Source organism: Dendropsophus ebraccatus, chromosome 1 (genome assembly GCF_027789765.1).
Source record: "Dendropsophus ebraccatus isolate aDenEbr1 chromosome 1, aDenEbr1.pat, whole genome shotgun sequence".
NCBI classification, from domain to species: domain Eukaryota; kingdom Metazoa; phylum Chordata; class Amphibia; order Anura; family Hylidae; genus Dendropsophus; species Dendropsophus ebraccatus.
Genome location: NC_091454.1, coordinates 88,321,520 through 88,348,024, shown reverse-complemented (window position 1 = coordinate 88,348,024; position 26,505 = coordinate 88,321,520). Strand labels below are relative to the sequence as shown.

Sequence of the window (26,505 nt, the reverse complement as noted above, 5' to 3'; positions counted from 1 at the left end):
TATCCGGGAGGGTCATTACACCGCCTTGGCCATCTGTGACTTTATCATCTGTGACACTCTCCAAAGGGACCCGTAGCAACCCGGCAGGACACTTACCACAGGGGAAAAGGGTACACCCGGCCTTATCAGCTAAAAGTAGGCATGCCATCACACCTGTGTGCCCACCTGCCTCTGGCGTCACGTGACAACATAATAAGGTCAGGCTGTATCTCCGCCATCCACCACAGGAGTGGTGTCACACTACAACACATACTGTAGCAAGTTACCGGCTGTCCCTCCAATATAACACCTACGGGGGACACACCACACATACAGTAGTAGAAACACATAGCACAGATAGCTGCCTAGAGCTTTATAGATGGCAAAATAGCAGCTGTTTAGTACCAGCAGTGCAGGCAAAGATAACAACGAACAGTCACAGAAATCAGGATTGAGTCTCCAGGCTGTAACATGAAGTCCAATAGGCCAGCCAAGAAAAAAATGCAGCAAAGCCATGGATGTTGTTAGGGGTGATTCCAGTCGTTAAAGTTGGAGTTTAATTCAGATTAGGGTATCAGAAACCTGATATGAAGCCAAAAATGAGGTACAGTAATGCAGCTATCAGAGCAACATTAATACTAAGGAATCTAGTGGCTTCACAATGCCACAGCCTGCACGAGGTTTGGCTGGCGCTGTGTGGCGTTATCCAGAGTAGGGGCGTTACTTTCATTGAGACAGGATGGACACAAGCACAGTGAGGTGGAGCAGGTCTATGGAATTGAAACACTAGGCCCTGCTGTTTGACACTGTCACAGTGGGATTGAAAAGCTTTTTTTTTTTTTTTTTTTTTTTTAAATCAAAGTAATAGTGCAACCATCAATTTAAAAGGTATGCCTGCACATATCTTGTATTACAGCCTGCACAATGCTACCAGTAGCTTTGTGTGAGTTACTGGGGGTGACACATTTGCATTAAATAGTAAGCCTCATGACATCAAATCAGAAGCAGCCTATGAGGTAAGCATGCTTGTTGCACCGCAACTGGGAAAACAACGTTCTTTGAGCAATAGGGCATGGTTGTGCAGTAGAAATAGAGACTGCCATAAGATCCTGAGTAGGTATGTAATTTCTGCAATACAGAGCTCAAATAATATTCCAATATAAAGACAAACTAGATAGTCATATAGTGGTTAAATAATACCACTAATAAGACAATACTTAAACATTGCCATCATTCAGAGACCAAATAATGTAATCCTGTAGTTCTAAAATGATAACTAATAGCTAAAATAATACCACTGTAGGGAGAATAAATAATAACAAACAGCATGACATAAATGAATTGCATACAATTCATGTGACACGTTTATTTTATCTATATCATAAAAATGAAAGTCTGTCTGTCTGTCCGTCCTCTATAGACTTCCAAACGCCTGAACCGTTTGACCCCAAATTTGGCCCACAGATACATTGGGTGCCTGGGAAGGTTAGACCAAAGGTCCCGTGACCACCAGATGTACAGGAGGGGAGGGGGAGGGGGAAGAGTGCCCCATAGAGATGAATGGGAGAATCTGCACACTGCACACACAGGTGATATAATTAGCGCTGCAGCTGTAATGGCAGTTGGAAGCGGGCGATGCGGCTGGGCAGCGCACTGATTGGCCAAGCGGGACATGCCAGGAATCCCTGAAGGAAGCCAAAGCAGGGACCAGGTGATGTATAAGGTCCAGCGGCGCGGCGGTGGGTTAACAGGGCGGGCTGTTGACATACTCGCAGCGGCAGTATAGGGACTACCTGCAAGGGGGGTGTATAAAGTGGGGGGAGTGCATAGAGTATGGGGGCTACCTACAAATAGGGGGAGTGTATAGAGTATGGGGGCTACCCGCAGGGGTGGGGGGTGGATACAGTATGGGGGCTACCTGCAGGGGGGAAGTGTACACAATATGGGGGCTACCTGCCAGGAGGGAGTGTATACAGTATAGTAGTACTTGCAAGGGGGGGGGGTGTATACAGTACAGGGGCTACCTGCAAGGGGGGGTATACAGTATTAGAAACTTTGAAACCTCTTCTGTGTTGTCCTCACCAAGGATGAAAGGTAGTGCCTAAGAGGGCCAGATTATGATGATGTAGTATTGTGTATGCACTTATTATTATAAGCTACAAGTTTTCTGCACACACACACCTTACTTATGGCAGGGAGGTGGGAACCCCCAAACTATACACTACAGGTATACAGGACCCCAGAACTATACACTACAGGTATACAGGACCTCCACCAACTATATACTACAGGTATACAGGACCTCCACTAACACTGTCAATGTTATACATAACCAGGCTGTATATAACACTGCCAATGCTGTATATAACCAGGCTGTATATAACACTGCCATTGCTGTATATAACCAAGCTGTATATGACACTGCCAATGTTGTATATAACTAGGCTGTATATAACACTGCCAATGTTGTATATAACCAGGCTCAGTTTAACACTGTTATTGTTGTATACCAGGCTGTATACTGTATAACACTGCCAATGTTGTATATAACCAGGCTGTATATAACACTGCCAATGTTATATATAACCACGCTCAGCATAACACTACCAATGTTGTATTTAACCAGACTGTATACTGTATATCACTGTCAATGTTGCTTATAACCAGGCTGTATATAACACTATCAATGTTGTATATAACCAGGCTCTGTATATAAAACTGCCAATGTTGTATATAACCAGGCTCTGTATACAGTTTGATCCCATGACATCTCAGTTTGGCTATTAAGTATTTCGAATGTTTAAAGTTTTTTGTGTATATCTAATGTGCATAAGCCACAATTTACATAAACAGTGCTGAACTGTCGGGGTATATAGTGTATATAGGGCTCCTGGCCATTTCCCCTTAAACAAAAAAAAACCAAGGGCATAGATTTGACTCCTGGGCGACCTTGGAATAAATCCAATTAACACACTGACATGTAATACCCGGGCAGCGCCAGGTACATTTTCTAGTATAGAATAAAGTTTATTTGATATGAATAGTGTCTTCTGCATTTTATATACTAATACATTATTTGCCACATACTAGAAGCAAGTGGTCTAGAAACAAAAAGATTATATCTGGCCTTTAGATTGAAATATAAATATCTTAATTTTAAATCCTTTTCCATGTCTATGTTGCTATTCACGTTTAGAATATGGACACATGTGTGAATAGGTAAACTCAATCTGTAGAGTTAAAAACCTAAAAAAGTAATACAAATTGGTAAAACAAAATCCTAGGCCATATCACTCCTTAAAGTTGGGATTTATTATTATTTTTATAATTATATTTATTAGAATACTGAACAATGAACATATATTACATAGGATGTAAGAACCACTAAGACGACAATACAAAACAGAACGAAACCGAAACCTATTGGTTAACACTAAACTCATACAACAATTACACATAAGTCAATGTTATGTCATTGGTTCATAATGATGATGCTTGTGAGATTTTGACCAATAAACTGCAATGTACCATCCAACACAAGTGAAGCTAATGGAAGCCGTAAGCTGTGTTCTTTGATGTTCCTGTATTCACCAGATATAATTAGACTCAAGGGGAACATGTCTGTCTTCTGGCCTTTTAGGTGAAGGTGTGTGCTGTCTATTTTTGGTGCCCGTTGGTCTCATGCCATTCATAAGGTTGCCTCCATACCCTAAAAAAAATCAAAAGAACGTACATTAGAAAAAAATACCATTTTGTCACTCTTCGCACTTTTCAAATATTTTCAAAGATTTGTGCTGTCAAAAAAAACGCAAAAGGGAATTATCTGCAGGTGAGACGAATCTAACCTGCTGATGGCCTGATAGCACCTGGAATGCTGAGGAGAAAGAAATGTGTGTTACTTTCCTCCTTGGCACTGGTCCCGCGCTGTAAGTTGGAGTAATCTTCGCTCCGGTGCACTGTTAGGAGCACTGCCACATTGTCCGGTCCACTCCATTATCATTAGAAGGATCAGGCTGATGATGCGGCTGTACTCCTAACAGTGCATTGGAGTGAAGATTACTGTGACTAACAGCACGGGACCGGCACCAAGGAGGAAGGTAACACACATAATGAAAATAAGTATCCAATCTTATGTAGATAAAATAAAGTTCATCATTTAGCAACATTTTAGTATTAAGAGAAATTTCTTCAAAATGTCATTTCTTTAAGATTTGGGCAATAAAAAAACCCCCCTTACATCCTTAAACAAGGCAGGATTGATCCATGATTACATGGTTTCTGACTTCTACACTCACAGAACTGATTCAACGATTCCATTTTAGGGTACAAACACACACACCGTATACGCAGCAGATTTGATGGTGCAGATTTGATGCTGTGTTCAGTTATTTAGATCTAATCTGCTGCGTATCGCAGCAGAAAATACGCTGCAATATGGTGTGTGGGTTTGTACCCAGTTCTCTGTAAACTCTAGAGGCTGTTGCAAGGGAAAATCCTAGCACAGCTGCAATTTGACAGATATTTAACACCAATATCTGACTGGCATCAGCAATTATTGAATAGTTAGTGCTGCCTATATCACATTTACTCATTATTCTGATGAAAACACTAAGGGGGACATTTATCAAGACTGGCGTATGAGTACGCCAATCTTAAATAAAGCCCCGCCCCCTATTCCCCCGGTTGGATTTACTAAGAGGCATATGTATGCGAGCGGGGATAAATCATGATAAATCTGGGGTGGGATGAAGCCATGCTTCCTCCCTACCTTGCCACGCCCTCAGGCGCCATATGTCACTGAAAAAGGGGAAGTCTGACCCTTTTCCGTGGCGTATGCCTGGTGCGCATCTTGATAAATCTTCCCTTACTTAAGGTCTGCAAGTAGTAATGTATCTCCTTTACTGCAGATATGTTGTATGGTGCTGTATAGCTATAGGAGTCCCGAACTCCTATGTGTGAATGTATATATATATATATATATATATATATATATATATATATATATACATACACATATATATATATATATACATATATATGAAAACTCTTATATAATAGTATACATCGCTACAACGAGTTGCGGTGCACTCATCCCTATAGTGATAGCCGAATAGCATATCCTATATCCGTACTCCAATACCTTAGCATTTAAAGTGTCACTGTCGTGAAATTTTTTTTTGCAGAAATCAATAGTCCAGGCGATTTTAAGAAACTTTGTAATTGGGTTTATTATCCGAAAAATGCATTTTTATCATTAAAAAGCAGTTTGAAGCTCTCCCCCCCTGTCTTCATTGTTCTCCTATGGAGAGAGCTAAAGAAAAGACCAAAACAGGACAACAAAGAGTTAATCTACAAATCCCTCACCCGTTATCTGTTCTGACCATCACCAGTGACCTGTCTGAGCTCAGATTACAGCTGTCACCCAGCTCAGTGCCTGTAATCCTCTGTTATCTGCTTTCTGCTGCCGGCTAACTCCCTCCTTCCTCCTCCCCCCTCCCCTCTCCCTAGAGCAGACAGGGTACGTCTCCTGCAACAAGTCACAAATTTCAGATTTTTCAGAGTGGATGAAAAAGAGGAAGGAGGGGGGGACCTGGGAAAAGGCTTTTTACATGCAGATAATGGCAGATTTGGCTAATAAACCCAATTACAAAGTTTCTTAAAATCGCCTGGACTATTGATTTCTGCAAAAAAAAAAAAAATACGACAGTGACTCTTTAAGATGAAGTCAAGGGCTTCTTTATTCCATGTCCTTTCCATCCCCTCAGATCTGGGCTAGGTTAGAAGTGTGTTAAGAGCGGGCCCAGGCTAACGGCTCCACTACAACCGACAATCAGTGTGTTGCATGCAGTCCAGTGGCAAAGGTGGCCAAGACTTGAGAAATGCGTTAGAAGCTTGACCCTTACCAATCACCATACCCACGAAAGGAGTGACGTCACTTGAACTTTGTGGACTGCATGCAACACACAGATTGTTAGCTGTAGTGGAGCTGCCGGCCAGCTCGTTCCCAACATACTTCTAACCTACTCCAAATCTGATGGGACGGAGAGGACATTGTACAAACAAGCCCTTGACTTCATCAAAAATACTAAGGTATTGGAATACGACCACAGGATATGCTATTGTGCTAGCACTATAAGGATCAGTGCAAGGAAGACGCTTCTTTTTGCCAGATGAGGTTTAAAACTCAGTGGTTATTGAGCAACCAGAGCATTGGTGACTTTTTATGTGCTATGGGCCTCAGGCCTGTAGCTTTACATGGTCTGCCACTATTTGGCTCACTTCCTGTGATTTCTATACACCTCCACTTTTCAATAAGTAGTTGATCTTAGGAGATCTAGGAGGGAGGAGGTTTTCCAGTGTTTTGGCACTATATCTATGTCACCTTGGTTTGGATGATGTAAGTGATTATTGTGGTAAATTAAAATAATGTAAGTATGTTGGAATTACTTTTTTATGCTTTATGGATGGTAAAATGCAATTATGTCAAGTTGTATCAAAGACTCTATAATATAAAAATAAGTCTAATGAGAAGTGTTCCTGTCCGCTGTTACTATCAGAAGGTAACTTATGCTCTAGGATATCAGATGTACAATTAATTGGAAAATGTAGACAGAACCCTGGCTTTCTGGCTGATGCCCGCAAATTGAAAACACTATTTTTTTGTCACAAAATCTTCGTCAAGTATTTCAGGTTTATAGGAGCAAATGACTTTGCCAGCAGTGGAACTCTTTTTTTCAAGCAAAGTTCCATTTCTGGCTCTTTTAAAGTTGTACCCTTGTTTTATTATTACTATGTGTATATTATGAATCTGAAGCCATGTTGCTGTTTGTTCAGCATACTTACAGATCTGGTAAACAGTTCTGCACAGGGCATGAATACATAAGTACCAGCTTGTTTTACGTTCTGTCACACTCCATAATAGTACCTATCATTATCTGCCAGCATCATCAGATTAAAAGCTTGCACTGGACAAAAGCCAAAACTTCCCTGCCAGTTTAAACTTCTGTGGTGGTCTGGCCCCTCTTATACTGAACTCATAGAGGTAAAAAGAACCCGACCTCTTACATTTTCAGTGACAGTGGGAAATGGTAATTCACAGTCAGTGGGTGTTTATGACAGATCCATGTGGTAGAAGACAGCTTTTACCATGTCCCCCTTTGCTAAGCATTCAGTTGTTTAATTGCTTATATTAAGTCATATAAGCTACAGGGACCTGTCATGACCTGATGAATTTGTGTTTGTGAAATGAACACGACAAGAAAACATGAATATGGTCTAAGGCTGCACACAAATGGTCTTATTTACAGTCTGTGTGAGGTCCATTTCACAAAAAAAGTTTTCTTGGTTCTCTTATGGGATCCGATCCTGTTTTTGGCAGTGGACGCATAAGGTCCGCAAAATGTTTGGATGAAATTATGTTTTTAATGCTTTTATTTAGTCGGGCTCCATCTTCATCAGTGGAAAATGTAAAATTTGGCATCTTTCTTCAGATTTTATATTTTTGCTCATCTTAAAGTGTTTGTTAGGAATCAGGGAAAGGACGACACAAGGACAGGTGAGCCCTGAAGCTGGCACCTGCCCCGCTGTCCCTGCCTACTTGCCTCAGAAGCCCTAAATGGCCAACTGGACGGCAAACCCTGTTCTCAGCTAAAGTGCAGCACAGAACAAAACAATACACAACATAATAAGGAAAGGTCATAGGTCTGAGTCAAAAGCACAGGAGGAGCTCAGCACAAAACAGAATCCAGGAGGGTACTCAAATAGTCAAAAAGAGCATGAAGTCAGATAGCCAGAAAAAGCAATGCAGGAATAAACGCTAGGTCAAGATACACTAGTAAACTAGGCACTATCACAGGCAAGGCATCATAGACAGGGGAGGATACTTATGGGGCTTTGAGTCTCAGCCCCAGGGACGCCGTAGTCAGGAGACCGGCCGCACACTCCAGAGGTGCTGGAAGCCGGCCGGCTTCTGACAGCGTTATTAAGTTACTGATATCTGGTATCTATCAACATGTTAGCTGCTAAGAAATACATGGGCCCAGATTTAGCAATCTTTCTTAGACAAAACTACAAGCAACCAACCACAGCTCAATTGTTAAGTAACCAGGGAAACCTGAGAAATGAAAGATGAGCTGGGATTGGTTACTATGGGCACATGTATTTTTCCTAAGATTGGTAAATCTAGGCCACTGTTCTTGTAGTGTCTGTCCATTTAACAACATGGTTTTGTATGAAGAGCGTACTGAGTACTGTAAACTGCAAGACCTATTGGCTCACTAACAGCTTTCAATACCCTACAGTTGTGATTGTGTTAGTATTAGATTAGGGCTACACTTTTAAACTTTTTATCTTTTACTATAAAAAAAAAATCAGTGTGATACTGCTATACAAACCTGCAATAAAGGGATTGTATTACTGCATTAATTCACAGCATAGCATGGTAAATGAGGACTGACTGCTGGTACCCCATGATCTTGAGAATAAGACTCTAGATCGCGAATGGAGTGGCGGTGTAGAGACGCGACTTCTCCTCTATCCATTGTCAATAGGGGTGCTAGCTATTTTTGTTACTTGCATAGACAATTAATTCTGTGGATAATTAACAAATAGCTATGGTGTTAAAAGCCCTTTAACCCCTTAATGACTAATATATATATATATATCCTACAACAAAAAAGAGATGCTGGACAGTGCTCTTAAATTATTAAATCAATTAATTCTTTATTGCTGCATACATTTTTTTTAAAAAAACATATTAAAAATGGAAAGCATAAAATGATACAGTACATACATACATTGGATGGCTTACAAGGCAAGAAAAAATAAATAGTGTATAACCTACATGTTAGGTACAAATTGATGGTATATCAATCAACCCCAGGAGGTACAAAAGTGCGCATATGCTAGTAAACGGATGATCAAAAGTGCTTAAACCAAATATGTGCGTATACACTGGTAAATTAGGTACTCAAAAGGTGCTTAAACACAATATATATGTGTAACTGCAAGTGCAGACTTAAGTAAAATATTAGGTACAAAAAATGCAATAAGAAAGTGTATACTTAAACCTCCGGGTATAGGACTATTCTGCCTGGTAATACCACTCACCCAACGCTGCTTGTATGTAAGCTTGTATGGTGAACCGCAGCCTTGGGTGAGTGGTATTACCAGGCAGAATAGTCCTATACCCGGAGGTTTAAGTATACACTTTCTTATTGCACCTCCGGGTATAGGACTATTCTGCCTGGTAATACCACTCACCCAACGCTGCTTGTATGTAAGCTTGTATGGTGAACCGCAGCCTTGGGTGAGTGGTATTACCAGGCAGAATAGTCCTATACCCGGAGGTTTAAGTATACACTTTCTTATTGCACCTCCAGGTATAGGACTAATTCTGCCTGGTAATACCACTCACCCAACGCTACGTTTCACCATACAAGCTTTGTCAAGGGTGACAAAGCTTGTATGGCGAAACGCAGCGTTGGGTGAGTAATTTAAGAGCACTGTCCAGCATCTCTTTTTTGTTGTAGGATATATATATTGTTTGATGCTTATGGATATTGGTTATCAGTAGTCCCGTTTAGGTCCCTTCATGACTGAGCCAATTGATTTTTTTTGCATTTTTGTTTAAAAGGCCATAGCATTTTAATTTTTTTTCACCAACAGACTCATATGAGGTCTTATTTTTTGTGACACTAATTGTACTTTGTTATGACACACTTAATTTTCCCATAAGATGTGTCTATATAATGTATTACCATATCTGTGCAGTTCTGCCACACTGGTAGCTGATAGAAATCCAGGAAGTGAAGAAAAATGACCTCTGTGCCAATCCACATTGTCTCCTGCTCCTTCTGCTATCCCCCTTAGGAGACAAAAAATACATGCCTCTGTCTCACATTGTGCGTTTGCTGAGATCAGGCTGATGATGCAGACAGGGGGCAGGGTGTGATGTCACAGGAACCTTGGCTGGATCCCCCAATCCAATGAGTGATTCATCATCTCTGACCAGCCCCTCCATCCTACTCCTGAGCAGGCAAGGAGAGGCAGAAGCAGGTGCTGAAACTTTACTTATTGTGGAAAACACTGCAGTGAAATTAGGGCTATGTTCACACATGCTGGAGTTTCATTGCAGTACTGCAGTGTATTCACAAAAATGGTGCAGTAACACAATTAAATGATAGAAAACAGCACAGAAGATCAGAGCCGGCACTGCCAATGCCAGACTATAAAACAAGGCATACACAGTATATCCCATGTAAGATAATATCAGATAAAGTCCTTATTGTGGGGCTCAACCTCAAAGATAAAAGATGCTTGATCATAATATGTGCGTGGAGATGAAAAGAAAAAAAATAATATTAAAAAGTTCTTTACTTTATCAGTGTTACAGGTAGTAACTGTGTGCAATGTGGGGCTGTAGAATCATCATTACTGGCACACGGAGGAAGGAGGGACGTGAGTCATCCCTGTTGGGATGTTATACCCACTTTGCATTTTTTCTTTTATGAATGTCTAATCTGTTTATCCGAATGGTGCGGCTGCACCTGGTATGGTTCCTATACATCATGTGTTGTCATTTCTGAGAATGTCCTCTTACACCTATAGCATAATGGGGACAGACCGTCTGTGACTATATTTAATGCATTTATTAAGTGTATGACAACACAACAGGTATAATATGTGGATAGAAAGACTGGTGTCTGCTCCATGCTCCAAGTGTGTATCGGGGGTGTAGCGGATATATGTATTTAGCCACATAAGGACAATCATTATACTAAGATCATCAGCAGTGGGCAAATAAAGTACTGCAAATAATTCAGTAACACAATGAAACTGCAATGTGTGAACACAGCCTAGATTTTCTGAAACAGATTTGGGCGGGGAATGGGCAGGGTGGAGGACTGTGATGAACAGCTGAGGGAAAGCAATGCATTCTGGGACCTGTAGTACTAAGTAGAACTGCTCAACCAGAAAGTACCGAAACTCAATACAGACCAACACCCCCCAAAGCAAATGGATTTTCGGTAGTTTCAAAACTGGGATACATATGTAAGTGATGTTTCATCCCCCCTCCTTTCAAGTTTATTCCCCCCCCTTTACCTGGAGTTCCCCCTTAAACTTGCAGGTAGAGATGAGCCTTTAAACTCCATACCCCTCTGGGTGCTTGGAAAAGCCGATGTACGCCTCTCAGTCGAGCGGGTTATATGGCTGGCGTATGCCATGGGAAAGGAGCGAATGTGCACCTCTTCCTTGGAGAACAGCAGGGGCGCATCTTGATGATTCTCCCCCATAGTCTCTGCAGGGACCATTATGTTTGGTGGTGCTGCTGTCCCCTGCCTTGCAGTGCTCATGGAAATGCATATCCCTGTGGCAATGTTGGTGTATACTTTTATTTTTGATGTCACTTGGGTAGGTTTGAAGCACTTCAGCTGTGCACCACAGTGGCCACTAGAGGGTGTAAGAGGCCTATAAATAATTGTTGTTTAGGTGCAATTGAACATCAGGCACAAATTGTAGGTAAGAACCACAACTTGTTACTGTCAGACTGATGAATTCCACAAGACTGTTCCTAATCATTAAATAGGCAAAAAAATAGAATGTTGAACTGTGTGACCCATTACCGGTTGCAAAGGCTAAGGCTTGCTTTTCAAGAGCTTTGGATTTTAGAACCTGCATGCCTAGTGCCATCATCTTAGGGTAATTGTCTACTTGACTTATTTGCAGCGGGAACATCCGCAGCAAATCGGTACAATACAGATATTCATGCAGATTTGGGTGAGAGTTTGCTGTGGAAACCTGGCAGATTTTTGGGGGGATTTTACCTTCCCCATTGCTTTCAACTGGAAAATCCGCAACATAAATTGACATGCTGCACTTTTTAGATTTCTGTCAATAAATTTTCACTGTGTATAGATGAGATTTCAAAAATCACATGTACTCTAATCTGCTGCACATTTGCTGTGTAAGTTTTCACAATGAAAATATGCACCAAACCAGTCTAGTGTGCATTTAGCCTTAGCGTTGAACCCTCCATGGCATAAATGACCATGTCAATTTTAATTTTAGCATTTTTATTCCTCCTCGATTTCTAAGAACTATAGTGCTTTTATTTTTCTATCTACCATAACATGTATGATGGAACCCCCAAAATATTATTTATGAAAATAAAAATGAGTGAAATTGGAAAAAAATGCAGTATTGTAACCTTTGGGGGTTCCCGCATCTACGTAATGCACTATATGGTAAATGTGACATTCTATAAGTTTACACAGATTTTTTAATTTTTTTTAGGTTTTTTTTGCAAATAATTATTATTAAATAAACTACACAATGGTGAATATAAGTTAGCCTAGAAAAAAAACTGTGTACACCTAAGGCAAAATATCTGTTATCACAAGTCTGCTTCCACATCTCCTCCACTTGTACACACTTTTGCTAATCATCATATGCTTTCAATTACAGTGTGATTCATTATTCAGTACCCGGTAGCACACAAGAAACATCCTAGATGCAGGAGCAATAACCACTGCCACCTCTATCTGGCCTTTGGGCCAGCTTTTGCAATGTTCACTACTACTTGCAGCACACTATTATCAGTAATATAATGATAGTAGGCGGAGACTACCACCTGGTACATAACACCTTGCTCACAATCTGGTTATCTAGCATCACAGTATGTTAGTTTGTAACAGGGACCACTTGGCAAAAGGCAGAAGAGGTTAAGGTTTCAAAGATAACATTAGTCATATTATTAAAAATGTTACGCCTCAGCCTTTGAGGCCCCAACTTCAAGTATGACCAGGGCCACACTTAGGGCCCTATTACATGGGATGATTATCATGCAAAAAATCGTTCTATTGTTCGAATTTAAACGATAATCGTTCTGTGTAATTGCAGGCAACGATCGAAAAATCGTTCGTATGTCATTGATCTAGATCTGAACCTAAAATTATCGTTTATCGTAAGCTAATCGTTCGCTGTAATTCCATGTTCGTTCGCTCAAGTTCTGTGTAATATGGTGAACGATTTCAGATTAACGATAAACAATCTCGTTTGCGATCGTTTATCGTTAGTCGTTAAATGATAATGTTATAGGACCTTTAGCCTAAAACTGTCCCTGTCCAGGGGGTCATTATGAGATCACATGACCCAAGTGAAGGATTGCAGGAATTTTCCAATAGAAATAAACATCTGAATAAGGTAATACTAGCTGAATTATATATACTGTCTGACTAGTTGCATAATGAGTAATAAATAAAACTGCTTCTTCGAGAAAAGGTGTTACCATCAGTCCAACAAATAAAAAGGAAGCAAAGTTCTGACTTACTTTTGTTACAATGTCTACCATTCCAGCCTTCCTTGCATTGGCATTTGTTGGGTTCAGTGCAGGTCCCATGTGAACCACAGGAGGGTTCACAAACAGCTGCATAAAACAAAGTAAGATTATAAATGTTAGCTCTTATATTACTGATGAAATAATATTAAAACCAGTAGCGGGGACAAGTAAGCCATAAATGTCTGACAAGCATGGGTCCCATCACGGAAATCTGCAATCATGTACAGAATTAGAAAGGGTCTCCTGTCCTGATGAAGGGGCCAGCAGTCATTATATCCAAGCAAAGAAAGTGTAGATGTGTAATCACCGATTACAGGACCAAGAGTCGAATCCACACCAGAATATAGTAAGCGCAGGAGTATATAAAATTGCACACAGCGGTGCAGCCAGGAATCATCCAGAGGTAGATGGCATAATATATTCTTTATTACAACGCGTTTCGGCCCTATATCGTCTAACATGGGCCTTTATCAAGTATACAGAGCAGACACTACATAAGAAATATATAGGCACATCCTGATGACATCATGTTGGGCTTCCAGGTCAGTGACCTCAGGAAGTCCAAAGACAGAGGTAAACAAACAAGAGCACATGGTGGACAGAGATGGACAGATATACACAAGTGGCCGGAGTAAACAAATGTATACATATGGCGGAGATAAACAAATAAATAAATAAATATAAGCACATGGCAGGTACAACAAATGTGTAAACAAAGGGCATCGGCCCATGAGTCTCATGGTATTCCAAAATTATAAGTCTATGAATTCATAACCAGTTCTTGCCAAAAAATCAATAAAGTGAATAAACGGATAAGCGACCATGTGTTTCCACATAAACAGCGGGATTAGACCGCGCGCACAAATAATGATCGGACCAGCCGACTCTGTACATAAACAGCGGGATTAGGCCGCGCGCACAAATAATGATCGGGCCAGCCGACTATGTACATTTTAGAGTCGGCTGGCCCGATCATTATTTGTGCGTGCGGCCTAATCCTGCTGTTTATGTGGAAACACATGGTCGCTTATCCGTTTATTCACTTTATTGATTTTTTGGCAAGAACTGGTTATGAATTCATAGACTTATAATTTTGGAATACCATGAGACTCATGGGCCGATGCCCTTTGTTTACACATTTGTTGTACCTGCCATGTGCTTATATTTATTTATTTATTTGTTTATCTCCGCCATATGTATACATTTGTTTACTCCGGCCACTTGTGTATATCTGTCCATCTCTGTCCACCATGTGCTCTTGTTTGTTTACCTCTGTCTTTGGACTTCCTGAGGTCACTGACCTGGAAGCCCAACATGATGTCATCAGGATGTGCCTATATATTTCTTATGTAGTGTCTGCTCTGTATACTTGATAAAGGCCCATGTTAGACGATATAGGGCCGAAACGCGTTGTAATAAAGAATATATTATGCCATCTACCTCTGGATGATTCCTGGCTGCACCGCTGTGTGCAATTTTATATACTCCTGTGCTTACTATATTCTGGTGTGGATTCGACTCTTGGTCCTGTAATCGGTGATTACACACCTACATTTGCTTCTCCCACCGTTGGTGGTGACGTCCCCCAGTATAGCTGCGGAGTACACTGTTTTATGCTGCATATAGAGTTGTGCCTAAATTTTGCACAACCTACCCAGGTGAGTGGATCCCTGTAAGACCCTGCTACCATCCACCGGGCTATCTTTAATCACACGAGGAAGCGCCCCCTGTCTCCCCTCTTCTCAAGCAAAGAAAGGAGTCAGCTGCGCACTCTCTCAAGAGTTCTGTGCATGTAAATCCTTGCACATTTGCACAGCTGATTTATGCTGCGTTTACACGGAACGATTATCGTGCGAATTTGCACGATGACAATCGAATTCGAACGATAATTGTTTGTGTAAACGCAGCGAACGATCAAACGACGAGCGAGAAATCGTTCATTTTGATCTTTGAACATGTTCTTAAATCGCCGTTCGCAAAAAAATCGCAGATCGTTCCGTGTAAACAGTCGTTCACAGATTTTTCCTATGTGAGAGATAGGCTTATGCGATCGCAAAACGATTGCAAAACGAATTTTCCGTACGATATATTGTTCCGTCTAAACGCTGATCGTTATAAAAAAAAAATTGTTACTTCGAAATCGTTAATTGTCCAATCGGGCGAATTATTGTTCCGTGTAAACATAGCATTACTATCTCTTATAAAGTTGAATGGAGAGAGGTGGGTCTCATATGAAAATGCTGGATTGGTTCTATACGGTTTAATTTTTTTTTCACAGAGTCTTGAGCCCGTTTCACACATCACTATTATACTGTCCACATAGACAGATCCCTAATAATGCGGATGGTTTAGTACCCACTGAATTGTTCCTTATACATAATAAGAGGGACTGAAATAATTAGATATATTGTCTATTACTTCATTAAATATAAACATACAGGAAAATATTAAAATATAAGTAAAATTAAAAGACATAATATTGAACTAATTATACCATATGAAGAAGCCCAATAAACCACAATATTCAGTTATTCCTTTCTGTCTAAAAACTACTTATTAGCAGTGGCGTAGCTACCATAGAGGCAGGGAAGGCGGTTGCTATGGGGCCTGTGGAGGGAGGGGGCCCAGGGAAGATAAGAGCCTCCTGTGTCCTTTTGCTTAACCCCTTATGTACTGCAGTGTGTAAGTGACCCAGTGTTCTCTTACATGCTGCAACACAAAGGGTTAATGAGCTCAAGACAATTAGCTCTATGATAACCTCTGACCTCTGTGCTCCTGCAGAGGTCAGGGGTTATCAGTGCAGGAGTAGTGAAGGAGAAAAGTAATTGTCTTCTGTATTAACCCTTTGTTTGTGTTGTCGCATGTAAGGGAACACTGGGTCACTTACACACTGCAGTACATGAGGGGTTAAGCAAAAGGAAGTCTGCTCCTGCACCTATGTATATAACCATGATGCTCCTCATAGGCTGTTATAGTTACATACAGTGGATGGACAGAACAAGCAGACATTGGCTTTCTGGATTTTTTGTTTTTTTTGCCACATCACCAGAAATGTGTGTGTATATATATATATATATATATATATATATATATATATATAATAGTGTGTAGGGTAGGGTAGGGGGGCCCCATACAGTTTTTTGCTATGGGGCCCCATGAATCCTAGCTACGCCCCTGCTTATTAGACTACTGATAAGCTCACAATTAAAATGTTAAACTTACGTTTTGAACACAGATCTCCCTGGTAGCCCTTGGAACATTTGCACTTGTTCTTGCCACTACATTTTCCTCCATTTCGGCATGGCTGTTGACATTTACCTTAGGAAACCCACAAGGGTACATACCAGATGAATAGAGCATCAACAACTGCTGTTTATATAGGGAATGATAATATTTGCATGACTTATATTACATTTGATGGAACCAACATTACCTGGAACCACATACTGTTTAAACAAAATGACGAAAAGTATGTGGACGCCCGGACCCTATCTCTATGTCTGTTCAAAAGTAATATGAATTTGGCCCCCCTTTGTTTCCTGTCATAGGTGCCTCAACACCAATGGAACCTGAATACAAATATGTATAAATATTTATGTTATACTGATATTTTGTATAAAACCTTAATAAAAAACATTTTGAACCATATATATTTATGGCAGTGTGATGATTTGGTGAAATTGCGCCTTTGAGGGGATCCTGTACCTGAGACTCAAAGGCTGAAAGCCTAAACAAAAGGAAAGAGCCACTCCCTTCACTGCGGGAGCAGGAATAGTTAAAAGAAAAGTCCAGGGTCTGTATTTTTAAAAAAAAAAAATTGCCGCGGAGGAGGTGGCTGAACATAACAAGAAAACACAAAGAAGACAGTGCTCCATGGTGCAGGATCATAAAAACAGAGGTGGATAAAGTAGGAAAGTTCAACAGCGGAATCCCTTATCTGATGTGATTGTGCAAGACAACTCTCCAAGCGTATAGAGGGAAACACTTATGTGCAGCCTATCCTGTATACCCACGCCAGAGCAAATAGAAAGATGCAGACCTCCACTCCAGAAAGACAGGTGCAACAGGCACAGCCAACTCCAATAGGATGCTAGAGTATATAGCTTATAAAAACGTTAATTTTAAAAGTATATTAAAACAATAAAACAAGGATACAGCACAGCGCGTTTCTAGGCCGGACCAGTCGTGCACCTGATGAAGAGTCCGGTCTGGCCTAGAAACATGTTAGTATGGTCCGACCTAGAGGGGGTGGGGCCTAGACCTTTGGGCCAGACTGTCCCAATGGTCGGCGAGGGGGTGGGGCCGATGTGCCTATGACATCATAGATGGGTGGGGGTAACTGTGGTGCTGTGGGCGGGTTAAGTGGAGCTGTTACCGTGAAGCCCCGCCCACTTAGCACAATCTGCAGTTGATAAAAGATCACTTTTTACTTGAACAAGCACCATGATGTATGATATAAAATAAGCTATGAAAACTGCTAAATTTACCATTAACACCTGTCTAGAGAAGTCAGAATGCAAAAAGGGGGTGACAGTGTCACTTTAATGCTTAAAGGTAAATACCAGCAGCTTCGCACCTGCTGTTATCTGCTTTAGGTTTCCCTTTATTGTATGAGATACAAACAACCTCCAACTCCAGACTACACGGATTATGGGGCGCAGGTCCAACTTGAGATCGAGGCACAGTGAGTAATAAAAATGTTTTATTGTGGAGACTCAACGCGTTTCGGAACCGCACCGGTTCCTTTCTCAAGAGTCATGATACTGACAAAACAAAACAGCAATATATATCACAAACCAAAATGACATCAAAAGGGGGAGGGGAACTCAGAACCTCCCACTTCAATCAACACAGACACCTGTGACACCAATAAAGGAAGGCATATAGCCATATACTACATTACATAAAATACAACAATATATAAGAAAGAGTATATAAAAAGTATATATATATATATATATATATATATATATATATATATATATATATATAAAATAAATAAATAATGTATATAAAATATATATAAATATATATGTATGAAACAAGTATATAAAATTTAAATTATACCTTCGTATTTTCTAATGTCTCATTTAAGCCATCTGGTGACAAAGAGCAAAGTTTAAAAATCCAATACGATTCCCTTACGATTTTTAAACTTTGCTCTTTGTCACCAGATGGCTTAAATGAGACATTAGAAAATACGAAGGTATAATTTTAATTTTATATACTTGTTTCATACATATATATATATTTTATATACATTATTTATTTATTTTTATATATATATATATATATATATATATATATATATATATATACTTTTTATATACTCTTTCTTATATATTGTTGTATTTTATGTAATGTAGTATATGGCTATATGCCTTCCTTTATTGGTGTCACAGGTGTCTGTGTTGATTGAAGTGGGAGGTTCTGAGTTCCCCTCCCCCTTTTGATGTCATTTTGGTTTGTGATATATATTGCTGTTTTGTTTTGTCAGTATCATGACTCTTGAGAAAGGAACCGGTGCGGTTCCGAAACGCGTTGAGTCTCCACAATAAAACATTTTTATTACTCACTGTGCCTCGATCTCAAGTTGGACCTGCCCCCCATAATCCGTGTAGTCTGGAGTTGGAGGTTGTTTGTATCTTTGTTTCCTTTTGGATATCGGGAGTGGCTGCGGTCCTTGATCTATACGCTGCAGAGTGTTGTGCCTCCCTTTGCACAACCACATCAGGTGAGGGTTGCCGTGCACCCCTAACCCCTTTGCACCTTGTCCTTCTGATCCTCGCCATGGAGCGCTGTCGCCCTTTGTTTTTTCTTTTTTTATTGTATGAGGGCACAGGGGACTGTATTGGAGGCCAAGTTGGCACTATTATTATATGGGAGCACAGGGCGGTATTATTATGTGTGTGTAAGGGAGGCATTACTACTACATTGGGGGCACAGGAGGAATTTGTCAGTGGGATCACTGTAGGGGCATTATGAGGGAGTGTTCGCAATATAAGTGATTGGGGGGATTAGGGGAGCACCAAGCATTAAGTCCATTCACCCGGACTCCATCCAGGTACGGGTGAACGGACGAAACATGAACACTCCCTGGATGGCACCCCATTCTTTCCCGCCATTACTTACATCATAGTGACATGTAGCTTTGGTCATTTCTCATCACAGTTTCACATACTGTATTTTTTTGCATGTTCTTTCATGATTTGTCTTTACCACTTTAACACCCAGGTCATGTTGTGCATATATTACTTGACTACTATTACCACTATCTAAGCTATTCATTGCTTCTATTTATTAGAGGTTTCGTTTATTTACGGGGTTTGCAGCCCTGGAAAATGTTTTGCCTGTTTTTTTGTGTCTGGGATTGCTTTTAGTGTTTTTATGAGATTTTTTGTATTGTCAGTTTCCTTTGTACCTGTTTGAATAAAGAACCTTGAATAAAGATGTGACCTGCAGCACCTCTATAATTCATTTGGGGATATCAGGCGCAGTCAGCATCTCTGTACCACGCTGTCTGCACCAGGAGATGAGAGAGGAGGATACGTGCTGCAGAGGAGCTGCTGGAGAGCAGGTGAAAGGTAAGTTACGTTTTTTTTTTTCTGATGGGGCATTGAACGGAGAGGCCACTGCATATTGGGGGGGGTGTTGGGGATTGAATTGGCTACTATATTGGGCACTTTTGGGGGGATTGGATACTATATGGGGCACTATAGGGGGGATTGGATACTATATGGGGCGCCATTGGGGGCCTAACTACTATATGGGGGCACTATCGAGGGGAGTAACTAGTATGTAGGACAGTACTGGGAGGAGTTAGCTACTACATTGGGTACTAATTTAGGGAATCTAGTCTGCAGAGTGGTATCTGATCGTATCTGAATTTTTTTGTGCGGCACAGTTGGCGAAATAGGTGTGGGAGATTTGTACGTGGGCTGGTAGGGTTTGTGTGCCAGGGCTGCTTTTCATTGCCAGTCTGACCCAGATAATTACAATCCTATTTATGGTTTACAGTAAATAATGCTAACCTGTTCATATCAGTATTCTAAGCTGTAGGTATCACTTATATTATGGTTTATTATTCAGTTTCTAACAAAAAATATAAGGTGTCCATAATTTTTTTGATAAGCTGTCCAGAGAAAAAAATAATTAAGTTGAGAACCCTTGGTAATCAGAGGATTGTGCGGTCAAAAAAAAAAGGAAAAAAAGAGTGCCAAAAAATTTGCAAAAATAATAAAAGAAACCCTAATAGAAAAAAGATTATTACATTACAGCTGTACTATAAAACCAATGTGATATTTATTTTATATGATAAATACTAAAAAACAAATATTAAAAATGTCAGAGGAGCACACTAATATTTCTAGTTTTTATGTCCCTCTGTATATACTGTTCACCATTTTAAATTAAATTAATTCTAGTAGCGTCTACCTGTATACAAACTATATAGACCCTGTAGATACAGAGACTTAGGCTAAATGTGAGCATTGTGGTGTAGAGATAGGAAAATGGCAATATATTTGTGCTTCAAACATCACCCAGTTATAGTGGCATGTGTGAAAGGCTTTGATGCCAGATCTCTAAAAATTCTTTGATCTTGACATAAATAAAAACAGCTTGAAAGCTGCAGTGGGGGTGGGGTCAATTTATTACAGTTTAACCTAACACAGACAAAGGGGACATAATTGCAGAATTTCAGCATAATGGCTTCTGGTCACATACTTGTTTCACACTGATCTCCTTCAAAACCTGATGGGCAAATACACTTCCCCGGGTAGAAGCACGTTCCTCCGTTCAAACAAGTTGTAGTACAATTTGCTATATAGAGAAAACATTAAGAAAACTTTTGGTCAAATAATATTTTCTTTCTGGATACAGAAGATACTTTATATGTAGTGTCCTATCCAATGAAAGCTATGTTGTTGCAGTGGTTGTATGCTAATATTAATAATATCAAGGTTGTATATTTTATGTTCCTGTTCTTGGATATGCTACACTTCAAAAACCTATGGTACACAATACGATAAAAACAAACATACAGTGCATTCACACTTTTTTCACATTTTATGTTGTAAGTTAGCTTGTGCTAAAGGAAAAAAAAAAAAAAGTCATAGGCCATATCAATACCAAGTATCCTTGCACCCCATAGCACCAGGTCCAGCTGACAACTTCCAGTGTCTTGCAGCTCTTCCAGCTGCAATGTCATTTATCTATTAGTGATTGTCTGTTCAGCCAATCAGTGTCTGGGGTGGGACATCGAGCACAAGTTTAGATAGTTTTTTATTTTCCTGCACTCCCTGCCCTCCTCCATTTTTTTAAATTTTACGCTTTGCTATAACAAATTTTATGCTTTGTTATTTATGTGCTATTTACAGTGATTAACACTGCATAAAATCTGCAACATAAACCATACAGGAGAACATACCCTTAAATATGTCAAAGGACTAAATAAGGATAAGGAGGGACGTGTTTTTATTTATTTATTTTTTTTATTATGAACTCAAGAACAAATCTGAACAAGAACAAGAACCAGTCTGACACAGTGCTCTCCGCTGCCACATCTGTCTGTTACAGGAACTGTCCAGCGCAATAGCAAATTAGCATAAAAAACCTCTCTTGCTCTCCAGACTGAAAAGACTATGTTCACACAACGTCAAAAATAGAGAAGAGGCAGGCGCTTTTGCAATTTAAAATAACGTCCGTTTTGGCCACAATTTAACTGACTGCAATGGCAATGCATTGATTTCAATGGAAAGACGGACGTCCAATGCACACAATGTATTGGATAACAGATGTTTTTACCGCAGACATCAAAATAATGAACATGATCATTATTTTCGGACATCTTTTGCAAACAGTGGACGTTTTTTATTAGTTCATACACAGTTTTTCTTTTGTCACTGTTCTTTCTTTGTTTTTAATATAAAATTCAATGGACTTTTCAATTAAATGACAACTCCGGCCAAAAGTATTTTTTTTTATATGTTATTACTTATGGAAAGTTAGACAAGTTCCTAATGTACATTGATTATGGGAAATGCACATATAGGGCTATTTCCCTTAATTTAGTAGATCATGGAGACTTCAAATTCTCTCAAATACCGTGACGTCACAAATCAGGTGTAATTCCAATCCTTGCTCACAAAATGGAAGGCACCGAGCAGGTAGGGTGGGACAGTGCTGTGGGACAGATATACACAACGTCTCCTCCCATCATCCCAGCACTGACACAGTGATCTCCGCTGCCACATCTGTCTGTTACAGGAACTGTCCAGCGCAATAGCAAATTAGCATAAAAAACCTCTCTTGCTCTCTAGACTGAAAAGACTATGTTCACACAGCGTCAAAAATAGAGAACAGGCAGGCGCTTTTGCAATTTAAAATAACGTCCGTTTTTGCCATAGGGATCTCACTAGTACTACTCCTCCCATCATCTGCTCATACTATGAGCAGATGATGGGAGGAGTAGTTGTGTCTATCTGTCCCACAGCACTGAGCAGGGAGGGAGGAGGTAGTTAGATGCACCGGCACCTCCCTCCCAGCTCGGTGCCTTCCATTTGGGGAGCAAGTGTCCTTGCTCCCCAAATTATTCTATACACATAGTCCATTATACCATACACATAGTCTACCAATAAAATATAGTTTTCACATTACATTACATACTCCATATAGGGTAGTAGAGGTTTGCTGCACCTGACTGATGTATATAGTATATAGTAAGTCACATTCTTTAAGTGCACTACTGTCTCAGCGCCAAGAGAATAGGAGTAAATAGAAAGATATAGTAGGCTCTCTAGAAGAGGGTGATGTAATGTAGAAAAAATATATGCTTGAGTAAATGATGTGAATTATTGTTAAACATTTATTATAACGCTATAAAAAGTAAATAAGATGGTTGGTCAGTACCTGAATGTACAAAGGCAGTAATTAAAAATTTATGTAAATAAAACTTATGACAAATAAAATACAATAAAATGTAATGTACAATAAAATGTAAAGAGCCCAGTGGTACTGGCTGTGCCGGGCCCAGCGCAGGCAGTCCATACGGTAATATTACGCAATCTTCCCGAGTTCCTGTATCAGATATTAGCTCGTATCAGTATGTATAATTATCGTGATCACGTTTGACACAATATCATTCCTTTTGAGTCTTGTATATTTTATAAAGATTTGCAATAGATGAGTCTTATTAATCTCGTATCACTCAGTAATTATATATAGCTGCAATAAAAGTAGCGGATCCCATACAGTCATGCAGTGTTTGTTGCATACAGGCAATACCTGTGTATGTAAACAAATAATGATACAGTTAGATTGGTGGTGGTGGAGCAATCCACCCCTCACCCTATTGTTGGCACCTCTCTCACAATCCAATGCGGTGATGTCAGGGTAGACAGTACATGGATGTATTCAGCCCGCTAGGAAACTGTACAGACGTGGTCTGGGCTAGCACAATGTGCTGTCCTGTGTGGGGTTACCTTTGAGCCGTTACAGCGTCCGCATGTCAGTGAGCGCGCGCTCTTTCAAACTGCTGTTTGAGATAAATGCCAATAGAGATACGCTCTATATCTGCCCCTGGATTCCGGAAAGTCTTTCCACATTTTCAGAACACTTTGTATCAGATAGTTTGTTTTTCATAGTTTTAATATATCGTATGGTATCCTGTGAAGTTACACTCTGACTATAGCGATATTGATGCGTATGTTGATATATATTGTGTTTCATATAGAACATGAGGTGCATGTCTGTTGGGGGTATTACCGACGGGCAGTACGGTGCCAGACTGTCTATCAGTGCCCGGACTGCCCCTTGGAGACCCCCGACGACATATCATATCATAGCATATTATACTATACTGTTTTATTTCTATACCATTTGATTTATATACTAGCCTAATTCTACACACTATTTACTTCTATTTTTACATTATGGCATTTTTATATCAGTTGAATCCTATATACTATTCATTTTTTGGCCTTATTACTCTCATAGTCATTATAATCACCATTACAGTCTTCTAAGATTAACCATACATATACATTATACTATTACACACATTCTCCATCCAATGTTCCAGATACATATACACAGCTCTATATATGTAGCTCTATCTACCAAATCAAGAACTCACATAGGAGAGAAGTTACACCTAAAGGCAGAATATGGCTAATGTTTTAGTATACTGAAATCACACAGGGGAGAAGCCACACCTATACACTGAATGTGTGTAATGTTTACATCCATACATCCATTACAAGCCGGACTATATAAGAAGACAGTATTCTATGAAAAGAAATTCAACGATAACATATATAGATATATAAGGCATACACCACTTTATGGGTCCTTACAAATCCTTTATCCTGCATGTAGCATACATAACATGAATAATATCTAGACTAATGTGTCATGTAATGGCAATATTACCTGTATAGCCACAAATTACAAATGCATAATTACAAAAAAAGGAGGATGATTATGAAAAACTATGAAAAACAAACTATCCGATACAAAGTGATCTGAAAATGTTGAAAGACTTTCCGGAGTAATCCAGAACGGGTTTTGCAAAATCCAGGGGTAGATATAGAACTCGAACCGGCACCATCGCAATACAGTTATCCAAAATTCTTTGCTGAGGAAAGGAGCAAGTAGACCTCCTGAAACGCGTTCAAGAATAAAGGGATAACAGAGCCATTATTACGATCAACTCTGATATACAGATCCCGAACCGGAGCCGTATCTCCATTGGCATTTATCTCAAACAGCAGTTTGAAAGAGCGCGCACTCACTGACATGTGGACACTGTAACGGCTCAAAGGTAACCCCACACAGGACAGCACATTGTGCTAGCCCAGACCACGTCTGTACAGTTTCCAAGCATGCCGAATACATCCATGTACTGTCTACCCTGACATCACCGCATTGGATCGTGAGAACTGCCAACAATAGGGTGAGGGGTGGATTGCTCCACCACCACCAATCTAACTGTATCATTATTTGTTTACATACACAGATATTGCCTGTATACAACAAACACTGCCTGACTGTATGGGGTCCGCTACTTTTATTGCAGCTATATATAATTACAAAGTGATACGAGATTAGTAAGACTCATCTTTGCAAATCTTTATAAAATATACAAGACTCAAAAGGAATGATATTGTGTCAAACGTGATCACGAAAATTATACATACTGATACGAGCTAATATCTGATACAGGAACTTGGGAAGATTGTGTAATATTACCGTGTGGACTGCCTGCGCTGGGCCCGGCGCAGCCAGTACCACTGGGCTCTTTACATTTTATTGTACATTACATTTTATTGTATTTTATTTGTCATAAGTTTTATTTACATAAATATTTAATTACTGCCTTTGTACATTCAGGTACTGACCAACCATCTTATTTACTTTTTATAGCGTTATAATAAATGTTTAACAATAAATTACATCATTTACTCAAGCATATATTTTTTCTACATTACATTACCCTCTTCTAGAGAGCCTACTATATCTTTCTACATACTCCATATACTTCAATACCGTCCATAGGCTTTAACATATACTGCGCCCCTTGCTGGACACCTCTATTGGAATTACACCTGATTCGTGACATTACGGTATTTGAGAGAATTTTAAGTCTCCATGATCTACTAAATTAAGGGGAAAAGCCCTATATGTGCATTTCCCATAATTAAATTACATTAGGAATTTGTCTAACTTTTCATAATAACGTATTAAAAAACTTTAAGACACACCCAAAGGACAATTAGTAACCAAACTAGAATAATGTACCAACAGCCGTCGTTGTACTAAGGGAAGGCTAGGCAGCTAAATGACATCCGTTATTTAAGACTCAAAATAATGGACATAATTTTAAACGGAGCTCAAAAAACGTTGTATGAACATAGCCATACACAGGTATAAAACGGAAGCCTGGTTTCCATACCATTTGTTTTATCTGTGTGTAACATACCTTTATCACAGCTGGTGCCATAGTACCCGGGAGGACAGATGCACAATCCTGGAGTTACACAGAGCCCACCATTTAAACAACGTGGCATGCAAAGTGCTGCAGTAAAACAAAATAACAGACTTCAATGCAACTTAACAATGATACCTTATACAAGGATGACATCAGCTAATAAACCCTGGTAGAAAAAAAAAAGCCATAAGAAAGTGCA

General features: G+C 39.8%; 1 protein-coding gene across 1 annotated transcript in view; it reads right to left on the bottom strand.

The window, feature by feature from the left end:
• Positions 1-3,269: 3,269 nt before the first annotated feature.
• Positions 3,270-26,505, bottom strand: part of WIF1 (WNT inhibitory factor 1) — a 69,227-nt gene continuing 45,991 nt past the window's right edge. Inside the window, exons 6-10 of the mRNA XM_069955841.1 lie at positions 26,298-26,393; positions 21,044-21,139; positions 16,541-16,636; positions 13,310-13,405; positions 3,270-3,688 (exon numbers count right to left, since the gene is read on the bottom strand). Coding sequence (XP_069811942.1) covers positions 3,567-3,688; positions 13,310-13,405; positions 16,541-16,636; positions 21,044-21,139; positions 26,298-26,393 — 506 coding nt within the window. The 3' untranslated portion in view covers positions 3,270-3,566. The remainder of the gene's footprint in view (positions 3,689-13,309; positions 13,406-16,540; positions 16,637-21,043; positions 21,140-26,297; positions 26,394-26,505) is intronic.